Source organism: Penicillium canariense (genome assembly GCF_028826845.1).
Source record: "Penicillium canariense strain IBT 26290 chromosome Unknown utg000003l_segment0_segment0, whole genome shotgun sequence".
NCBI classification, from domain to species: Eukaryota; Fungi; Ascomycota; class Eurotiomycetes; order Eurotiales; family Aspergillaceae; genus Penicillium; species Penicillium canariense.
Window position 1 is genome coordinate 1,821,869 of NW_026622730.1, and position 17,928 is coordinate 1,839,796.

A 17,928-nucleotide genomic window follows, 5' to 3' on the forward strand; every position below is an offset into this window, starting at 1 on the left:
TTTGTGAGTCGCTAGTTTAAACAGTGATAGTCAAGTTAAGATCCCTTCTCCCCGGCTTCGCAGACGGATACACTGTGCATCCATTCCGACCGCAGTATGTCCTTCGTATTGATACGCTTGCGCGGATTGGGGTGTAGCATGGCGTAGATGGCATTGCGGCGTCTCTATAAGATACACTAGTCAGTTATCAATTCCATCAGAGCAAGATGTTGAATGCAAAACACGAGAAAAAAAAAAAGCAAACAAAGCAGGGCAATGACCAACCTCCCCCAGCGCCTCGATGGGCGGATACCCATCTTCCCCATGGCGACAATGCAGGTAGTCCAGGTACCTTGCGTCCTCGCGATGGGGCTGCGCACTCCGCCACGGCAGACGGCCACTAATCAGCGCCAGATAGATAATAGCTGTGGCCCAGACATCCGCCGGCCGAGGATCCCCGTCATCCGCATCCTCATCGGAGTCCGGATCGCGCCGCGCTGTACGGTGCGGCCGATAGGTGAATCCCTCCGGCGGGCTATAGGGGCGACTGATACCGGGAAACGAGGCGGTGGAATTTGCCGCGTCGCCCGTGTTCCCCTTGGCCGGACGGGGGTGACTGAGACTGAATGACGGCAGCCAGGGCAGGGAGAAGGACCAGGAACGCGTGGAATGGAGATCGGCCGGCGGGGAATGCGCGTCATCGGGCTCTGGAGGCACCGCGCACTTGCTCCAGATGCGCCGGATGTGGCCGTCCCCGAAGCCGGCGAGCTTCACGGCGCCCTTGTGCGTGAGGAGCACGGTCTCGAGGCGGATGTCGCGGTGGGCGGTCTCGTGCGAGTGCAGGAAGGAGAGGGCCCGTAGGATCTGGGCTGTGATGCAGTCTGCTTCGGCGGTGGGGAGGGGCCCTGAGCGGGACAGGAGCTCGTGCAGGTCGCCGCCGGCGCAGAAGGGCATGACCAGGCAGAGCTCGGAGCGTTCGTTGTACAGGAGATCGGTGATGGGGAGGATGTTGGGGTGGTGTGGATGTAGATCGGCGATAGAAGCTGGTGAGCAGGTCGATGCTCGAGCAAGTGTGTTGGGGCAGTCGACGATGTTGTTGTGGTAGCGGTAGACTTTGATGGCAAAGACTTGTTTGGATTTGGCGTTGTAGGCGGACATCTTGATTTGATGCAGGCGGACGGTGCTGTTGGCACCGTAGTGCAGGATCTCGAGGCACCGGCCATACTTGTCGGCGAAGGGGCGCGGGGGATCTGATGAAGGCCCTGGCGACGATGAGGAGGTGGAAGTGACGGTTGATGAACGCATCAAGGGCTGTTCTGCTGTCGAGACCGATGCGAAGCTGGCCCGGTGCTCGTTCCCCAAGACGGGGAAGCCATGCTTTGCGTGCATGGCGTTATGCCATTCCTCCTGGCACCCACCGGCCGACCATTTCGGCCTCGTCAGGTAGTGGTGGTGGGCAGCAGAAGGAGCCCGGTTGGGTCGGTGCACCGCGAGGGCACTCCAGGCCTGGGGACGGACACGTCCGTCCTTCATGAACCGCTACGATCGGGGAGATCTGAGACCTGCGAGGAGGGAAGAAGCAAAGAGTCGTAAGACGTCCGATTGCAAATTAAGTACAGGGAGAACGCAAGAGGCGGGGATCCATGAGGGAGAAAGTCCGAAGTCAAGCAGGCGCGACGTCGAGCGTTGAGCCCGTGCCTTTTATACTCCCAGCCATGTTTGGCTCATTCCAAAGCCCGCGGAATGAACTATGGGATGGGACTATGGGATGGACAATGAGAGGGACACTATGAGAGGTATTCGGCCAGACCAATCCCTGGGCACGAGACACATTCCTGTCAACTAGTGGGAGGCACGGAGGAATAAAGTAGCAGAGCGCCTTGTGTTCGCAGGACAAAACAGTCATTTCTGGGACCTATGGGCGTGCCTCTAAAGCTCCCGCTCATCAGCCGCCGATGGGAGGTTTTATCTGGGAATGCCGCCATTGGACAGGGCAAACCGCTCACGAAGATCGCAACCTGTCCCCCACGCTGACCAGGTGGCTGAGCGATTTATTTGCTTAGATCGATGATGAAAAGGTGCAGCTAGCGTCGTGTGCGTGAAAATTTTTAAAATAAAACGGGGGGATTACGGGGGCCTAGGGGGGAAAAAAGCACAGTCGCACATCTGCTGGTCTGCTTTGAGTAGTTAGTTCGTCAGAGCAGCCACAGCAAATCGGTGGCGAGGAAAAATCGCGCACCCTCGACTCCGTCCCAGACTCTGCTAACAGCCACAACCGGGGGCTATGGCAGTCCAAGATTACATGCGCCATTTGATTTTTGCTGCTCTCGGTTAGGATGGATCGAATTTTCTTGCTCTTCGCCGCATCCCAAGCAGGCAGCAAGCCCAGGGGACACATTAAGCTCAACCCGAAAATTAAGTTAGGGCTGGATCGGCGTCACGTATGGTCCCATGGTTACGGTCAATGTGCGTGCAGCGTTATCATTGGCCGAAGAAGCTAGCTGACGGGTAGATTACGGTACCACCGTTTGATCGTCATGAGCGATTTCCTGCGGCGCATGGTTCACTGGTTGACTGGTTCACTTCGCGGGCATGCTTTGGTCAACCTTGATTCGGCGGTACCTGAAGCGCTATGGAGAGCTCCCCTATTCACCAGGTACCGAGCTCGAGGAAGTCGGTATCAAAACAATGTCCCTCGCTCCACTCTGCTCAGTAGTGACTAGTGGCTCGTATGTACGGAGTATAGCAGGAGGTAGACCTCGTGGCTTCCTGTCGCGTGGCTCCGCTTGCATGGCACACAATTGACACTTTTGTATTCTTTTTGTTTTTTCCTTCTCATAAGCGATCTTGCCTGTGCGAGTCCCACTCCCATTTTGCCTTCCTAATCCATCCATCCATCTGGTGGTCGAGCCACCAGCTTGGGCCTACTGTTTCGAGCTTAGCAGTGTCCCGCCTATCCTACATAAGGCGCAGGGGCACGCTCCTACTGCGCTCTCTTGATTTTTGACATCCTTTCAACCTTCTTCTCTGCCCTCCCCTCCATTGCTGTGCCCGTCCTGGGTGTTTAGCTGTCAGCTACTTCCTCCTCTCCTCTCCTTTTCTTTCCTCACCCTCCGCCCCGCCCTCCAATCCTCCCCCCGACAGCTATCGCCATGGAGCACAATCCCACCCACAGCAAGGCCGATATCGACGTCGATGTCGAGGCCGAGGGTGATTGGACGAGGGAAGATAGTGATCCTACCGAGCGTACCGCGCGCATCAAGTTTGAAGACTCTTCGGCCACCGATATCGAGGGAAATGCCATCGACAACATGCGGTCCATCTATCAGCCCGCCGGTTTCAATCGCGTCCAGTCGACCGGCCGGGATACCATCCGCAGCACTCGCAGCACCCAAACTGTGGCCGCGGGCAATGCAGGTATCCCGATCGAGTTCCGCACTCTGTCGATCCAGATCTCAGAGACGCAGAATGCTCCCAAAGAGGTGGTGGCCGAACCCCCTAAGGAGAAGCTGCCAAATCAGGACTACTTCGAGAGCCTGGACTTCCACACCCTGACCCCGGACAGGCTGTGCCAGGAGTTCAATGTCGACCCAAGCACGGGTCTCAGCAGCTCGTCGGCCGCGACGCGGCTGGCCCGCGATGGCAAGAATATGATTGCCCACCACCGTGAGAACTACTTGAAAAAGATCTTCTTCTACGTCTTTGGTGGCTTCTGCTCCATTCTCTGGGTCGGCGTGGTCATCTTTTTTATCTGCTGGAAGCCTCTCAGCAACCCTCCCTCCTCAACCAACCTGGCAATGGCTGTTCTGGTCATGATTGTCATCGCCCTGCAAGCCGGTTTCTCTGCTTTCCAAGATTGGTCGACCAAACGTGTGATGAACTCCATCTTGAATCTCCTTCCATCCGAAGCGCTGGTCATGCGTGACGAGAAGCTGATCCGTCTTCCTGCGACCGACTTGGTGACAGGTGACATCGTCCAGATCAACGTGGGCAACAAGGTCCCGGCAGATATGCGTCTCCTGAAGACCTCCGGTGACATTCGTTTTGACCGTGCTATTCTGACGGGAGAGTCGGACGAGATTGACGGTGCTACCGAGGCTACAGAGGCCAACTTCCTGGAAACTCGCAACATCGCACTCATGGGAACCTGCGTGACCAATGGCAATGCAATGGGGGTGGTCGTCCTAACCGGTGCCCAATCGGTTATGGGCCGCATCGCGAACATGACTGCCGGTGTCAAGCAGAAGTCGACGTTGATTCAGAAGGAAATCTCCCGCTTTGTGATCATTATTGTGATTATGACCATCACTCTCGCCTTGCTCATCTTCTTTACTTGGTTGGGATGGCTCCACAAGGACCACCGGAGCTACATGAGCGTGGTGGCAATGCTGAACAATGTCATGGGCTGCGTGGTGGCTTTCATTCCGGAGGGTGTCCCCGTTGGTGTTGCCCTGACTTTGATGATGGTTGCCCGCCGCATGAAGCAGACTAGCATTCTGCCCAAGGGCCTGGCCACGGTAGAGACCCTCGGCTGTGTGAATGTGATCTGCTCCGACAAGACGGGTACCTTGACCCAGAACCGCATGTTCGTCAAGTCGCTCGGTATGGTGGATTGGGAATTTAGCATCGATGACCTGGCGACCGGAGTCGAGGTTTCCAATGGGCTGGCGAATGTGCTCCGTGCATCGGTCCTGTGCAATGATGCAACATTTGACCCGGAAACGATGGGCCTGCCCTCGTACGAGCGCAGTGTCAATGGAAACGCCACTGATGCCGCAGTCCTCCGGCTGGTGGACAATGTTGGCGCCGCCACGGCCCGGAACCTGGAGCCCTATGAGCGCATCCACCAGATCCCCTTCAACTCGAAGAACAAGTGGATGTTGACCATGCACCGTGACCCGGTTGCCACGAACCAGGGCTTTCTGATTTACGTCAAAGGTGCTCCTGACGTGCTCTTGGATCGTTGCTCGACCTACTGGTCTGCGGTTCATAATGCTGTACGCCCCCTAGATTCAGATGCTCGCGAGAAATTCTCTGGTTTCCAGGCCAAGTTGTCTCGCCGTGCGGAGCGGGTGATCGTGATTTGCCAGCGTCGCTATACCCCCACTCACGAGCCTGGATCCAATGGCTTCAACGACGAGATCATGGCGTACGGTGTGCAGGACCTGACCGTGCTTGGCATCTTTGGCATCATCGATCCCCCGCGCCCGGAAACCGCTGCTACGGTGGCTTCTTGCCGACGTGCAGGCATTCGGTTTTTCATGGTCACTGGTGACTTTGGCCTCACTGCGGCGGCCATTGCGCGGGACATTGGGATTTTCGATGGTACCGCGGAGCCGGACACTATTGACGATTTGCGGGCCTTCCAGGATGAGAGCAAAGCCCCGCTCTCGCGCCACAGTCTGATCCTCGAGGGTGGCAGTCTTTCCTCCCTGACCCAGGACGAGTGGTCTACGGTATGCGGATATGACGAGATTGTCTTCGCTCGTACCAGCCCCGAGCAAAAGCTGCGGATCGTGTCGGAACTCCAGGCCAAGGGCAACTATGTTGCCGTGACTGGTGACGGAGTGAATGATGCCCCTGCTCTGCGGGCCGCCGACGTTGGGGTCGCGATCGGTTCCGGCAGCGATGTTGCCATTGAAGCGGCCGACCTGGTTTTACTCGACCGTTTCGACTCCATCGTCGAGGCTATTCGCCTTGGTCGCTTGGTATTCCAGAACCTCCAGAAGGTCATCGCTTATCTGCTGCCGGCCGGTAGTTGGTCTGAAATTTGGCCCGTTCTGATGAACGTCTTCTTCGGCGTGCCGTCCCCGCTGAGCTCGTTCCTGATGATCGTCATTTGTGTCTTCACCGATCTCTTCCTCTCATTGTCTCTCATTATGGAGAAGGAGGAGTTCGACCTCCTCAGCATCCCCCCCGCCGCCCGAAAAAGGACCACCTGATCAACATGCGCATCTACGGCCAAGCTTATCTGTTCGTCGGTGTCATGGAAGCCTTCAGCGCCCACTCCATGTTCTTCCTATACATGTGGAAAGCCGCCGGCATCCCCTTCTCCGACTTGGTCTTCGCCTTCGAGAAATACACCGACGGCTTCCACGGCTACTCGCAGGACCAGCTCGACCACTTCAACAACGTTGGCCAGTGTGTCTACTTCGTCACCCTCGTCATCATGCAGTGGGGCAACATCCTGTCGGTCCGCAGCAAGCGCATGTCCATCCTGCAGGCCGACCCCATCCGCCCTGCCCGCCGCAACCCCTGGCTTCCCCTGGCCATGCTCATCTCCCTCGTTATCGCGATCTTCGTCACCGAAGTCCCCGGCATCCAGTCCCTCTTCAACACGGCCTCCGTCCCGATCGAGTACTGGTGCATCCCGATCGGTCTGGCCCTTGGCATTCTCGTTATGGATGAGCTGCGCAAGGTGTTGGTGCGAGAGTTCCCTAACGGGCCCATTGCGCGGATTGCGTGGTAGATGGGGGTGATGATCCTACTTACAGCCCTGTAACCCACCGGGCCCTCTGACTTTTACGACAACGAAAATGATTCTGTAATAGATGGGAGACATGTCCAATCCCTTATTTTTCATGTGGCTATTTTGTGTTCATATCTACTGGGTGGTTCATTGCTTTCATGGGCTATGACAGTATTCGTGATATGGGCTTTCTTCTCTTGTCTTATCTTCTAATATCTTTAAGCGTGAGGCATGGGATGCTTCCGTGAATGCCAAGTTATGACTGAACCTGAAATTGAGATCTAGAGTTAGCGGACTGAGTTCTATAAAACCATTAATCGACATATATGGACTGGGTTCCCTCGCGTAGGGGTTTGAGTCCAGTTGTGCCTCCCCGAGTCTACGACTTGGTTCCCGGGAACTACACCCACAGTCCGTGAGGCCCGATAGGAGAGTCGACTGTTGAGCCACTTCCCACACCGCTGCCCAGAATCGTCTCCGTACGGAGCACTCTATATCACTACTGCGAGCAATAACCAAGGGACTTGACACCACCAGACTTCCGCACTCACCCATCTCTCTTCCAAGGTTACCGTATCCTATAGTAGTCCCCACGACCTGGCCCCCTGCCTGGGAGCTCCATCTCATTCAATATGATCAAGAGCCTGCCCTTTATCACGTCGCAGATGCCCAGTGCGGCAAGATAACAGTTCGCTGAATCTTACGGTAATCATGGATCCCGTCGAACGACGCCCTGCTGGAACCATCGCGCGCATCGTCCTGTTTATCCCGGATTTCGGCCGGTTTATAAGGTCTGCTTGTGGTTTCAGTGCGAGTCCTGCCATCTCCCAACATGACCCTTGCGTGGTTGGTTCTCTTAGAGTAGCTGCTCGTGTCGAGCTTTATCATGACGATGCCTGGCATCCACAAGATATTCGAGTTATTCCATCTGCTACGGTAGTGACGAAGATACGATTCATTCATGAGCAGGGAAGAGCTAGTACAAAGGATTCAACTCAGCGCAAATGCAACGTCAGGCATGCGCCTGCTTGTTTACGATGCTGCGGAACTTTCGCGCGGTTGAAACCTATTTGGCTGGCTCGGTTGGTTAGCCAGGACTTTGCAACTCCCCTTTGAATCCAGGAGTATCGGATGTACTGGGCTATGTGGCACCTGCGACTCTACTCCGATCTTCAGGACTCGCGCAAGAACACCCTACCTTCGTCGAAGCGGGGGGTGTCGGCCCAAACGATGTTTGGGACCTGTAATCGAGATGGTTCACAGAGTGGGTAAAAAGAGGTGACGAAGGGTAAACTGATATGCGTTTGCCAGTTGACTGTGAAGGTATTGAGAGCGAGTCGCATCATGTCATGATCCACACACTATATATCTACACGATCCGCGGCCTTCCACGTCAATGTTCAGACCACCAACACACAACCAGCGCACATGGAAGAAAGAGGACCATCAAAACATCGCCAACGAGACCAACAGTGACCCGCACGGCCAGCACAACCGTCCCAGCAAGAAGAGCCAAGACCCCAACCACTGCACCGCCAACTAGAACCAAGGACCCCAGCGCAGCAGTCCCAACAAGGCCGACCTTGTCCTTCCACCAGTCCCGATCCGCCAAGCGGCCCATCTTGTGCTTCCACCACGTTCGGTGCATAAGGCGACTCTTCGAGCGATGCCGCCGGATGTGGTCCACGACCGACCCGATGCTGTCCTCCCGGCACAAAGATTCCACGCTGGACGCGCTCCTGCGCGTCACCCGCAGAGGCATAGAGTTAGAGCCCACCTCGTAATAGGAACCTGTCTAGATCAGTTAGCTCGCAACCACGGTCTACCCGATGAATCTAGGTCGAGGCACTACTAACGGCGACCGATAGATCTACCAAATCCAGTTCACGGCGTGGCGAAAAACACAAACTAGTCACAGAACAACCACGTACCGAGTGCAAATGTGGCATGCTCTGCGTTGAAGGATGGTAAGACTCGACGGGGCTCTCGTAGTGGTTGAGGATCTGCTTCGAAGGACCCAGGAAGTTCACAGCAGGCCAACGTCGGTTTATAAACCCATACCCGGTCCGCAGAACGTGCGACGGGAAGAGCAGCGCAGTCAATTCTTTCATGATCATGGCGTTTTCGCTGTCTTTGATGTTATGTGCCGGCTCGGGAGGGTACTGCTGTCAGACGGTCTGACTTGCCAGGGCGGCTCCTTTGATAGCGAGGAACCCAATGAATCGAATCGCCCCAGGTAATAAAGAGTTTCATCAGACAGATTTAGCATGAAAGGTAGTAATTTCTAAACGATATGTATGGAATGTGCAAATAGAAGGCTTCTCAGCCGGAAGGCGCAGCACCTAGCCCCAACACGCACCCTGGACAAAGAACGTCGAGACAGGCCAAAACACGATGGCCGGGCGGCGCGCAAGCCCCGATATTCTCCAAGCCCTACTTGCGGCAGAAAAAAGACCTAGACGCCTGCATCTGGAGGGAACCAGATGGCTAAAGGAAACAGAGCAGAGCCTCGATTGCTACGTATGCCAGTACCGAGTACTCTCGAAAGACAAGATGCATCCAGGGCCATGAGATAGTGTAAGAAGGATACAGATGGAGAAGGAAAGGAAAAGAGAATAAAAAAGTGGTCAAACAAGAAAATCACATGGTGACAAGCCAAGCAGGAACGAGGGAAAACCCGGCGAGTGATGGGATGGTGTACGGTGTATAGAGGAGTGGGCCGAGAGACAAGACACAGCAGGCCAGGCATAACGGGCGGAACGGAGGGCGTGCTTCGCGTCACCACCATCATGAGTGGAAGCGCTAGAGATGGCTGTGGTGGCCCATCGTGGCGGGCGGGCGCGTCAGGAAGCCAGTGGTAGAGAAGAGCTGGCGTAAGAGATCGAGATGAAGATAGCCTGGAAAGAAAGGCCATGCCGCGGCTACTGTCTATGAGGCGCTATTGCTGCCGCACTTTACCCGCCTCCCGCACAGCAGCCATGAACCCGTCTTCGTTGCCAGCAGCGGTCAGGATCCAATAATCGGCCACGCCGGGGTTTGCGACCTGGCCACCGAACCCGGCTGCCGTAGGCACACTGTGGCGGTCCTTGGGCTTTTGGGTGTTCGCGCCAGTATGGTGAGGGCCCCAGCCCAGAATGTTGCGCACAGCAAGTCGGGACTGGTCATCAGACTGGTTGAAGGACATTAGTTGTGCCTGGAGACAGCCGAGGATTGCGACTGCGGAGCGAATTATGATGCGGTCGCCTTCGAAGACCCAGCAATCCCACACGCGGGAGATGCGCTCGAGATCGAGGCCGTTCGTGAGGAGTGAGCGGAAGATGGGCTCCCATATTTCCTCCTCGGAAAGCTTGAGGTTCTCGCGGAGATGGGTTGAAAGGCTCGAGAATTTGTAGCCGAGCGTTTCGGAGGCCAGTGAATATGTACGGGCCATGGCACCACGGTCCCAGGTGAGGAAAGCAACGGGGAGAGGGCGATTAAGAGCGTTGGCCATAGCGAGGAACGCGGAGCTGGGAGTGGGGAACTGAAGAAGGAGGAGCGCAGCGATGGAATGCAGGCCATGGATATAGCCCACGTCGCTGCGGTACATGCAGTATGCTTGCAACAAATCGATAAGTGTATCCCGTAATGGCCCGCCCTCCTGGAACAGGTTCAAGTCAGGGAACGCCTTCGACACGTCTGCTTCGATGGCGTCGAAGCACTCCAGCATGCGCTTGTGGTTATCTCCGGGCTCCGCGTTGTTTTTGGACCGCAGATCCTTGGCTCTTTGCAATGCTTTGGTAAACGTCTCCTCGCTGAGCGAAAGCTCGTTGCCAATGGCACGCTTCCACATAGTTCCACGGCTGCGAGGTGGGATTCCGCGCCACCAGAGTTCGCGGATTCGAGGCTCCTGCAGCGCACAGTCCCAGTTGGGGTGCACATAATCATCCCAGATGTTCTGGAGCGCTTCGCGGGTATTGTCTTTCTCGCACTGGTCGGAAGCTGCTCGAGCAGCCTTCCGCCTCTCCGCTTCTTTCGACTGCGCCATCATTTGTTTATACTCCCTCAAATGCTTCTTCTCTTCCTTCTGATCCTTGGGCGGCAGCCAGCTGGGGCGCGTCCGCGTCAGAACCTTCTCCTTCTCTTTGCTAATAGGTAGCGGGTCGATCATGATGTTGGACTTCTGCAAGGGCGGCAGCTCAATTGCATCCGATGCTCGTGGAGAATCAGAGCTCGACCTGCGCGAGGATCGTCCATTTTGTACGGCATCTTCGTGCTTGCGGTCGCTCTCATCCGCGTGGTGTTCCAGCGCCTCGGTGATAATCCTTGCTTCTTCCGAGAGATCGGACAGATAGCTGTTGTACGAATAGGCGCGGGGGTTGCGGGGGGAAATTTGGCCTCGTTCAGGACCTGCAGAACTGGACCGCTGTGTTCGTTTCATGCGCGCCGCTCGAGAGGCCGATTGTGACGAGTGTGGGTGCGCCACCGAGGTTTCGGACGTGGTGTGCGAGATCGGCAATGGTCGAGGGCCTGGACTGCGACCATTCGGGCTTGCGGCACGCGACTGAGGGCGATCTTGGACGGGGCGTGGGGAAATCGGGATGTTCCACAGACTGGCATCGTCGGGTAGCTCATCATCTGAGTCATGGTACTCTTCCTCCAGATCTTTCAGGGACTTGCGATGCGGTTGCCAAGTTTGCTTCTGTACGGGGACCCGCGCAGAGAGCGGGGATAGGGCCAGACTGGTGCTCGAGGCGGACCGGCTGGAAGTTGGCCGCAGCGGCGAAATTGACCGTGACCGGCGAGGCTGTGAAGGTGTCAGACCACCCGAATTCAGCGTACTCCCCGAATCTCTCCTATTGCCGGACCGTGCCGACAGAGATCCCATGGACTGCGGGGTTCGGGTCGAACCATTGAGCCGGCTGGTGATCGGAGGCAAGGGACTTCGTTTCCGTGGTTTCTGGGTCGCAGTCAAGTCTCGCGTCGTAGCGGCAGGGCTCTTGCTAGGCAGGCTGTTTGGCAATCTGGCGGCGGGCGACCGGGCTGTCAGGCCACGGCTATAAGGGGTTGCCTGGTCGACAATCGAGAGTTCCGCGTCATCTTCAAGACCAATGTCTTCGAAGTTCCCGACATCCGTGAAAATGCTATCGGGCCCATCGATCTGCGAGGAGGAATGGAAGGAGGACGACTTGGAGGACTTGGACCCGGATAACTCGGGTGGGGAATCCGGACTTGGGCAGACGGTGGTCATGGTCTCGTGTAATGTGGGCATTCAAGCACGCTGGTCCTCCACATATATCATCGGCGATCCGAAACAGCACAGGGTGAGTAAAAGTCGTCGGGAGTGTGGGCAGAAGGGGTGGGTATTGGAGATTACACGCAAGGCTCGAAGTCTCGTGTCTTGGGGAGCGGACGGCAGGTCGAGAGACGCAGGATGCAGGATGCAGGCGACTCCGGAAAGCGAATGTAAACAGAGGAAAAAAAATCGATCGATCAACGTGAGAGAAGCGAAGTGCAGGCTCAGCCGTGCGGCCTGATAGAAACCAGATCAGGATTTGAGTTGGAAAAAGGGTCAGGAGGCCGCGATTATGGGGTGAGCATTGGGGGCCGCCGAGGGGGTCAAGGTGGGGGGGGTGAATGAAGAAACGAGGGTAGTGGGAAGGAAGGTCTGGAAGGAAAAGCAGCGAGAGAAAAACAACAGAACAAGAAACGAGTGTGAGGTTTGGCGTGAGGATGATGAAAGCGAAAGTTGGAGAGGGAGGGTTTCGATGGTCGGATTGCAACCGGAGCCTCAGGCCGGTGCCGTGCACGGTCTGGCCGAGAACAGGACGGTGGTGCTATAGCGATACCTCTAGTATACTTGTAGTTGTATAGTAATTACTGGGTGTGTAAAAGTACCCTCCAGGTACCAAAACCCACTCGGCCTAGATGATCAGGGTTCTCTGCAGAGGGCAACGATCGCTGCCGATCTTGCTCTGGCGAAATTCTTTGTTTAGAGCAGCCAAGTGTAACCCGAGCGGAATTCCCCAAATCTCCCCTGACGACCCAGCGATGGCCGCCTGCGTCGTCCACTCGGGTGCCCGTCCATGAGTGAGACGCCGGCAGTTCCGTGGGCTGTCCGATGTCCGGCGCTTCTAATTGGACGATAACCCAGTATGCACGGAGCGAATGGGTATCGTGGACCACTGATGAAGAGATTGTGGATATCATTGATTGATTATTGGTGAATGAATTCCGCACTAACGAATATCCCTCAACTCCTGCGCTGCGTATTGCACAGATACTCCCGCCAACCCCAGACGTTATTCTTAGAAGCGCCATGCTTCGAACAGCGCATTGCCCTTCCTCACTACCTGCAGCAGGCGGCCCGCTTCGGCGTTCGTCGCCGGGCGCGACGATCGACCAAGCAAGTCCAGCCAGTAGAGCACAGGCGCATACCGCGTTTGCTTGCGTCCCAGCACAAAGCGGAATGCGGCGCTCGCGAGGTACTGCAGATGAGACAGCTGCACGAAGCATTTCAGCGGCGCTGAACAGGATGCTCGTCGCGCCTGTATCATGCTGGCTGTCTGCTGAACCAGATCGTTGATGGTCTGGATGATAATGGGGTGGCGAGGCTGTGCGCGCCCCCGGAGAGATTTCATGTATCGGTACATCCTCATTGCGGTGGTAATGAGGCCCGTGTACAGGTTGGCAAGCACGATGTTGCGGGAGTTGTGGTCGCTATCAAGGTACATCGAGTGCAATTGAGGCCGCAATAATGCCAGCATCTTGCGGTGGAAGGAGCGACCGGGGAGACGGCTCGTCTCGACTGTCAAGGTGTTGGAGAGAGTGGCCGCGGCAGAGGCACCGCCCTCCAACATACGATCTTGGTCCTTGTGGATTTCCAGCGTATGCGTGTCAATCAAAGTGCCGCAGTACGGGAAAAGGGGTGTCCCCTCCAGTCGCGGGATGTAGATGCCATCTACGGCAGCGGAGAAATTAACCATGCTCTTGGCTGGGTTGACGGAGACACCGTAAGCAGGTTGCCCACGGAGCATGACTTGCAGGAACTGAATGGCTTGATCCACATCCGTGGTGATGAGGAGGAAATCATCCACTAGTCGCAGGAGGAGCGAGTCTGCAGGCTGCAAGAAGCTCAAAACTTGCCGCTCCAGCTCGGCGTAGAAAAAATTACACAGCAGACTAGACAGCACCGAGCCTTGGGGGATACCGTTGCGTTGGCGAAAGTAATTTTTCCCAATTTTGACCAAGTTGTTTCGCACATGCTCATCCAGAAGGCACAGCAGCTCATCGGCATCTTGCTCTTTTTGCTTTATAGTATCGACATAAACTGTGTTGTTGAGAGCGCCACCAATGCCATCGGCGGCGAGGTCTAAAAGATGCTGCTGTTTCGTCAAAGGAGCGGCACGCCCGAGAAACTTTCGTTTGGCCTTGCCATGAACAGCTGGATTGATTGCCACATATTTAGTAATGTGGTAAGCATTCTCGGAGACTAGCTCCTCGATAAGATGCAGCAACCGTTTTTGTGGAATCGTATCAAAACAAGCTTGGATATCAAGCTTGACGAAGAAGAGCGGAGGCTGTTGCCCAGGATTCTGCCCTCTCAACAATGGCGCACGCTGGCTTAGTTGTGTCTTGAAGACTTTCAGCCTCGGGTGCATGTCGCCCATAGACATCAGCGCCGAGCCCATTCTGCTAGGGCATCGTTCACGCTCATAGGTTAATACGTTGTGGATAGGAGCAAGATTGCTGTTGACACTGGCCCCCAAGTAAGACTTGTTTCCGCCCCACTGAGATTTCATGAGAACGCGTTTCTTTAAGTTCAGAATTGGCCGCAGCCCGGCTGACTTTGGAAGTAAACGGAGTGCGCCAAGCCCGAGAGACCGCTTTGCCAGCATGACCTGGGCCTTACGGGGCTGGAGTTGCTCGAAGGTTCCTGCTTTTAGATCTGTCATCGGCTGTTCAGTCAAGTTTCGCCACACATCATGTCGAAAGTAGAAAAGACGATTGCGATGAGTTTGAGACTCAGTGACGTAAAAGTTGGTGCGGACGAGGGGGATGAGCATCGAGTCAAAGACATAATATATGAGTTCATGCAACAGTTCGGTGCGTTTTTGGAAATCCGACAGACCGATGTGGTCCTTTGTAGATTCGGATGCAATCTGGACTTTTGCAGGTACCAGCCAAAGAATTCCAGTGACCTGGAGATACACTGGGTCAGCGTTCATGACATCGCATCGTCTTGTCGCCACGAATCTTACCTTCAAGCCATTACACACTTCGTGCAAACTCGGACTCTCAAAGCGACGCATTTTGATGAAGGAATCGACATTCTTCATGATGATCTTGCGATTTGCCAATCCATCCACACCGTCGCCGAAAAATGGAGGTGGAATGAGTTTCAGCAGCACAGCACGACAAAACGCTGAAACGGCCGATGCAGGAGTCGCATAGTCAGTCAGGTTGATTTTACCTTTTTGTATCCGTTTGTTCTCCCTGTCGCTTTTTCCGTACTCGCCAGCAGGTCCAGCGGTATTGTACTTGGGGTTTGACGAACGCGTAGAGGATGGCGTGGTCGCTTGAAGCTGTGTGATCAGTTTCTCCTCAATTGACGATTCGGGTTCACGGTTCTCCGTTCGCTTCTTTACGGGAGAACAAGCCGCACCAAGTTTCCAGGGCTCGCCAAGCTGTCAAAATTAGATGGCAGGTCGAAACAACGAATCAACAACACTCACTCTAGTTGGGCAATAATAGTCCAGCAAATTTTGATATGAACATTTTGCATGACGAACTCGCAGTCTTCGAACAAGCTCGATTGCTTGTCCACGAAGTCGCCGGGGCAGTTTCATACAAGCCGACCCTTTGTCCACGTATGTTTGATCGCCTTTCGGCGCAGGGCGACGCTGCTGCTGCTCGTCGATGAGTCGAGAGATCTCCGCTTCACGGAAGACACAGCTTTTGAAGCAATGTGAGCTGTCGGTGCGATTCGCGGTCGATGCAAAGGCATTCAGGAGGCCGAATTGCCGCGGGAATATGTAATTCATCACGTGGATCGATTGCGCTTCTGAGTCGAGTGAACGGTATCGATTAAGCACGTCTAACAACTCTGTCAGTATGTGGGTTATGGAGAGAGAGACAATCTCTCCGCAAAATAACCTACGCGTGGCTCCTAGCCCAGAGTGCAGTTCTCCTTTGCTTTCGCTCCCTGATCTGCTGTAAAGCATACTGCGGCGAGAGAAGACAATACTATTAGGGCTATGAATCGTAACATGGCTCTCATCCCCCTTGCGCTTGTCTTGTTTGTCTTTGGATGACTTTTGGTTTGCGAGAGGCCCTTTTCCGTTCAGACAAGAACGATCGATTTGATCGAGCTCTGACAGCGGTAGTCCTGCACGTCGAATTAAAAGAAGCTTCGAGCGTGTAGAAGTCGTATTGAGCAAGACGTACCGCTTAATTGGTAGTATATCCCCCTTCGAGCATTGACCGGTGCAAAGATGCCGCAATCAAACAACAGCCGCATCATGATCTCATCCCCATTCTGGCCCAAAAGACCCAAGATATCCGCCCAGGGCGATTGCTTCAAGGTTTGAACATTCCGGTTTGGAAACTGCGCCACCAAACCGAGGATGCTGGTCTCCAGCAGACTGGGGTTAGTCGGCCGATGGGGAGCATAGCCATGTGTGAGCAAGTGCTGGGGCTTCTGATATCCCGCGGAGCGCGCAAAGAGGGACTCGATCACAAAATTGACCACCTGCAAAGGACAACCTTAGCCATCTGAAACCTCCAAACCATGCGTACGCCCATTTTCGCCCTTGGGAGGGTGCCATCACTCTCATACCTCAGATTGGGGTGAGGTTGGCCCCGTGTCCGTGCTGACGAGGATTGAGCGCGACTGGGACTGCGTGAAGGCCCGATAGTCGCGCTCGCGTTCGCAATTAATTTTCGGCGAGGGCTCCTTTAGCTCGCCGACCAGCGTAGAATCCAGCAGATCGGCCAATGGCTGGACATGGTCGTGGCCGCGCTCGGGTATACTTGACGAGCGGTCAGGCGGGCGCAACGAAGCGATGCGCCGCCGTCGCAATTTGGAGGACGCGGGGAGTTGGCGCAGAAGGTATTGTCGCAGGGTCAAGACTTGACGGTAGTACAGTGAAATCACAGGGTGGGTAGTGTTGTGATTGTTGCGCGGCGGGGCATCGCCGGCTTTGAAACGGCCGGGAGATGCGGTGCTACTCGTCTGAGACGAGGCCGTGGGACCGCGATTCTTGCCGGGTCTTTTTCGCTTCTTGCCCATCTCTTCACAGACTTGAGGAGGGGCCGGGTCTGGAAATTGGGAAATGGAGCGACCAACTGGGTTTCACCGGGCGAATTGCGTCTCAGAGCTCGGTTGTTGATGGGGCGAATGTTTGACGCGTCGCGGAGAGAGTTCAGTACCTGCGCCGGGCCAGGCACGCCGAGAGCTTAGCGATATACTGCCTATACACCGGACCGAACAATGCAACGAGCATGTCTCTCGCACAATTCTATTCTGCTGCTGAATTGTACCTAGTATCCGGGAAAACCGGGATGACGATCATCTGGCTGAAACACCTCCGGTCGCACCCACGGACGAACTACGAACTATGATCTCCTCCCTATCGAGTTCTAAATATCTGAATTTCTCGCGAGAGCTCTTGTGCAACCGGCAGGGGTCGTGTTTGAGTGTTAGGCAGGGTGTGCTGAAGGAGGTGTACGCTGGTCTCTTCCCCCGAAATAGAAAGCCATGAAATGGAAAACCTCCAGTCAGAGCCTGCGGGCGTAGAAAGTAGACACTGCGTAGGGCGCGACCCACGGAACGGTGCGGCGGTCTAGAAAGGCCTGCGCAATTGCATTGCGTCCCCACTGCGTCAGCCCGTTCCATGTTTCGGGGCAGGGGAAATTCTTGTCCCTGAACTTATTTTAGGGCCCTGTGGCTGATGGACCTGATGACCAGGGGAAATGGGGAGTATATCGAGATATTACCCCGTAACGTACTGAGGTGCACGACTCGTTAGCTCGACTCCGTCTTTGCCACAAAGGAGCGTGAGCATGCCCGGACGGAAGTATGAAAGAAATCGACTGTCAGTCTCAGTCTCCCGAGGCCCGCAGTCCCCCCAGTTCCCCCAAATGAACAGACAAATGAACAAAGGAGCGAACCCACCATTGCATCCATGGTTTCACCCTGCGACGGGAAGAAATTCTTCCCATGATTCATATCCAGCGCGGGCTTTCCGGACTGCATGGTGGACTGGTGAACTCGCCTCACTGTGTTGACTCGCTTCCTTTTTCCGAATCGCCTGCTGGTTTCATGTGAGCGGTCGATTTTCCACCCCCGTTCTTCTCCCAGTCCAATTCCCCCGATCCAACCGATCCCACGTATCCAACGTATCCAACCTCGCTGTCCTCGCTGTCCACGCTGTCCACGCTGTCCTCGCCTATCACCTTCGATTCTTCATTTCAAAGTACCAAACGTACCTATCTCGCCTCTT

At 55.3% G+C, this 17,928-nt stretch overlaps 6 protein-coding genes across 6 annotated transcripts; 2 read left to right on the top strand and 4 right to left on the bottom strand.

The window, feature by feature from the left end:
* Positions 1-35: 35 nt before the first annotated feature.
* N7482_005499 (uncharacterized protein) lies at positions 36-1,512 on the bottom strand (the record flags this gene model as incomplete). Its single annotated transcript, XM_056687624.1, has 2 exons — positions 36-164; positions 265-1,512. The coding sequence occupies 2 exons, from the start codon at positions 1,510-1,512 to the stop codon at positions 36-38; spliced, it is 1,377 nt and encodes a 458-aa protein (XP_056543179.1).
* Positions 1,513-3,131: 1,619 nt separating this feature from the next.
* Positions 3,132-5,921, top strand: N7482_005500 (cation-translocating P-type ATPase; the record flags this gene model as incomplete). Its single annotated transcript, XM_056687625.1, has 1 exon — positions 3,132-5,921. The coding sequence occupies one exon, from the start codon at positions 3,132-3,134 to the stop codon at positions 5,919-5,921; it is 2,790 nt and encodes a 929-aa protein (XP_056543180.1).
* A 5-nt stretch (positions 5,922-5,926) lies between these two features.
* N7482_005501 (cation-translocating P-type ATPase C-terminal domain-containing protein) lies at positions 5,927-6,448 on the top strand (the record flags this gene model as incomplete). The annotated part of the gene is made up of 1 exon (XM_056687626.1): positions 5,927-6,448. The coding sequence occupies one exon, from the start codon at positions 5,927-5,929 to the stop codon at positions 6,446-6,448; it is 522 nt and encodes a 173-aa protein (XP_056543181.1).
* A 1,172-nt stretch (positions 6,449-7,620) lies between these two features.
* On the bottom strand, positions 7,621-8,565 carry N7482_005502 (uncharacterized protein; the record flags this gene model as incomplete). Its single annotated transcript, XM_056687627.1, has 3 exons — positions 7,621-7,689; positions 7,866-8,243; positions 8,380-8,565. 3 exons carry the CDS (start codon positions 8,563-8,565, stop codon positions 7,621-7,623), a joined length of 633 nt encoding a protein of 210 aa, XP_056543182.1.
* An 821-nt stretch (positions 8,566-9,386) lies between these two features.
* On the bottom strand, positions 9,387-11,675 carry N7482_005503 (putative TBC domain protein; the record flags this gene model as incomplete). Its single annotated transcript, XM_056687628.1, has 1 exon — positions 9,387-11,675. One exon carries the CDS (start codon positions 11,673-11,675, stop codon positions 9,387-9,389), a length of 2,289 nt encoding a protein of 762 aa, XP_056543183.1.
* Positions 11,676-12,732: 1,057 nt separating this feature from the next.
* Positions 12,733-16,715, bottom strand: N7482_005504 (telomerase reverse transcriptase; the record flags this gene model as incomplete). Its single annotated transcript, XM_056687629.1, has 5 exons — positions 12,733-15,111; positions 15,160-15,521; positions 15,585-15,812; positions 15,872-16,175; positions 16,263-16,715. The coding sequence occupies 5 exons, from the start codon at positions 16,713-16,715 to the stop codon at positions 12,733-12,735; spliced, it is 3,726 nt and encodes a 1,241-aa protein (XP_056543184.1).
* Positions 16,716-17,928: the final 1,213 nt, after the last annotated feature.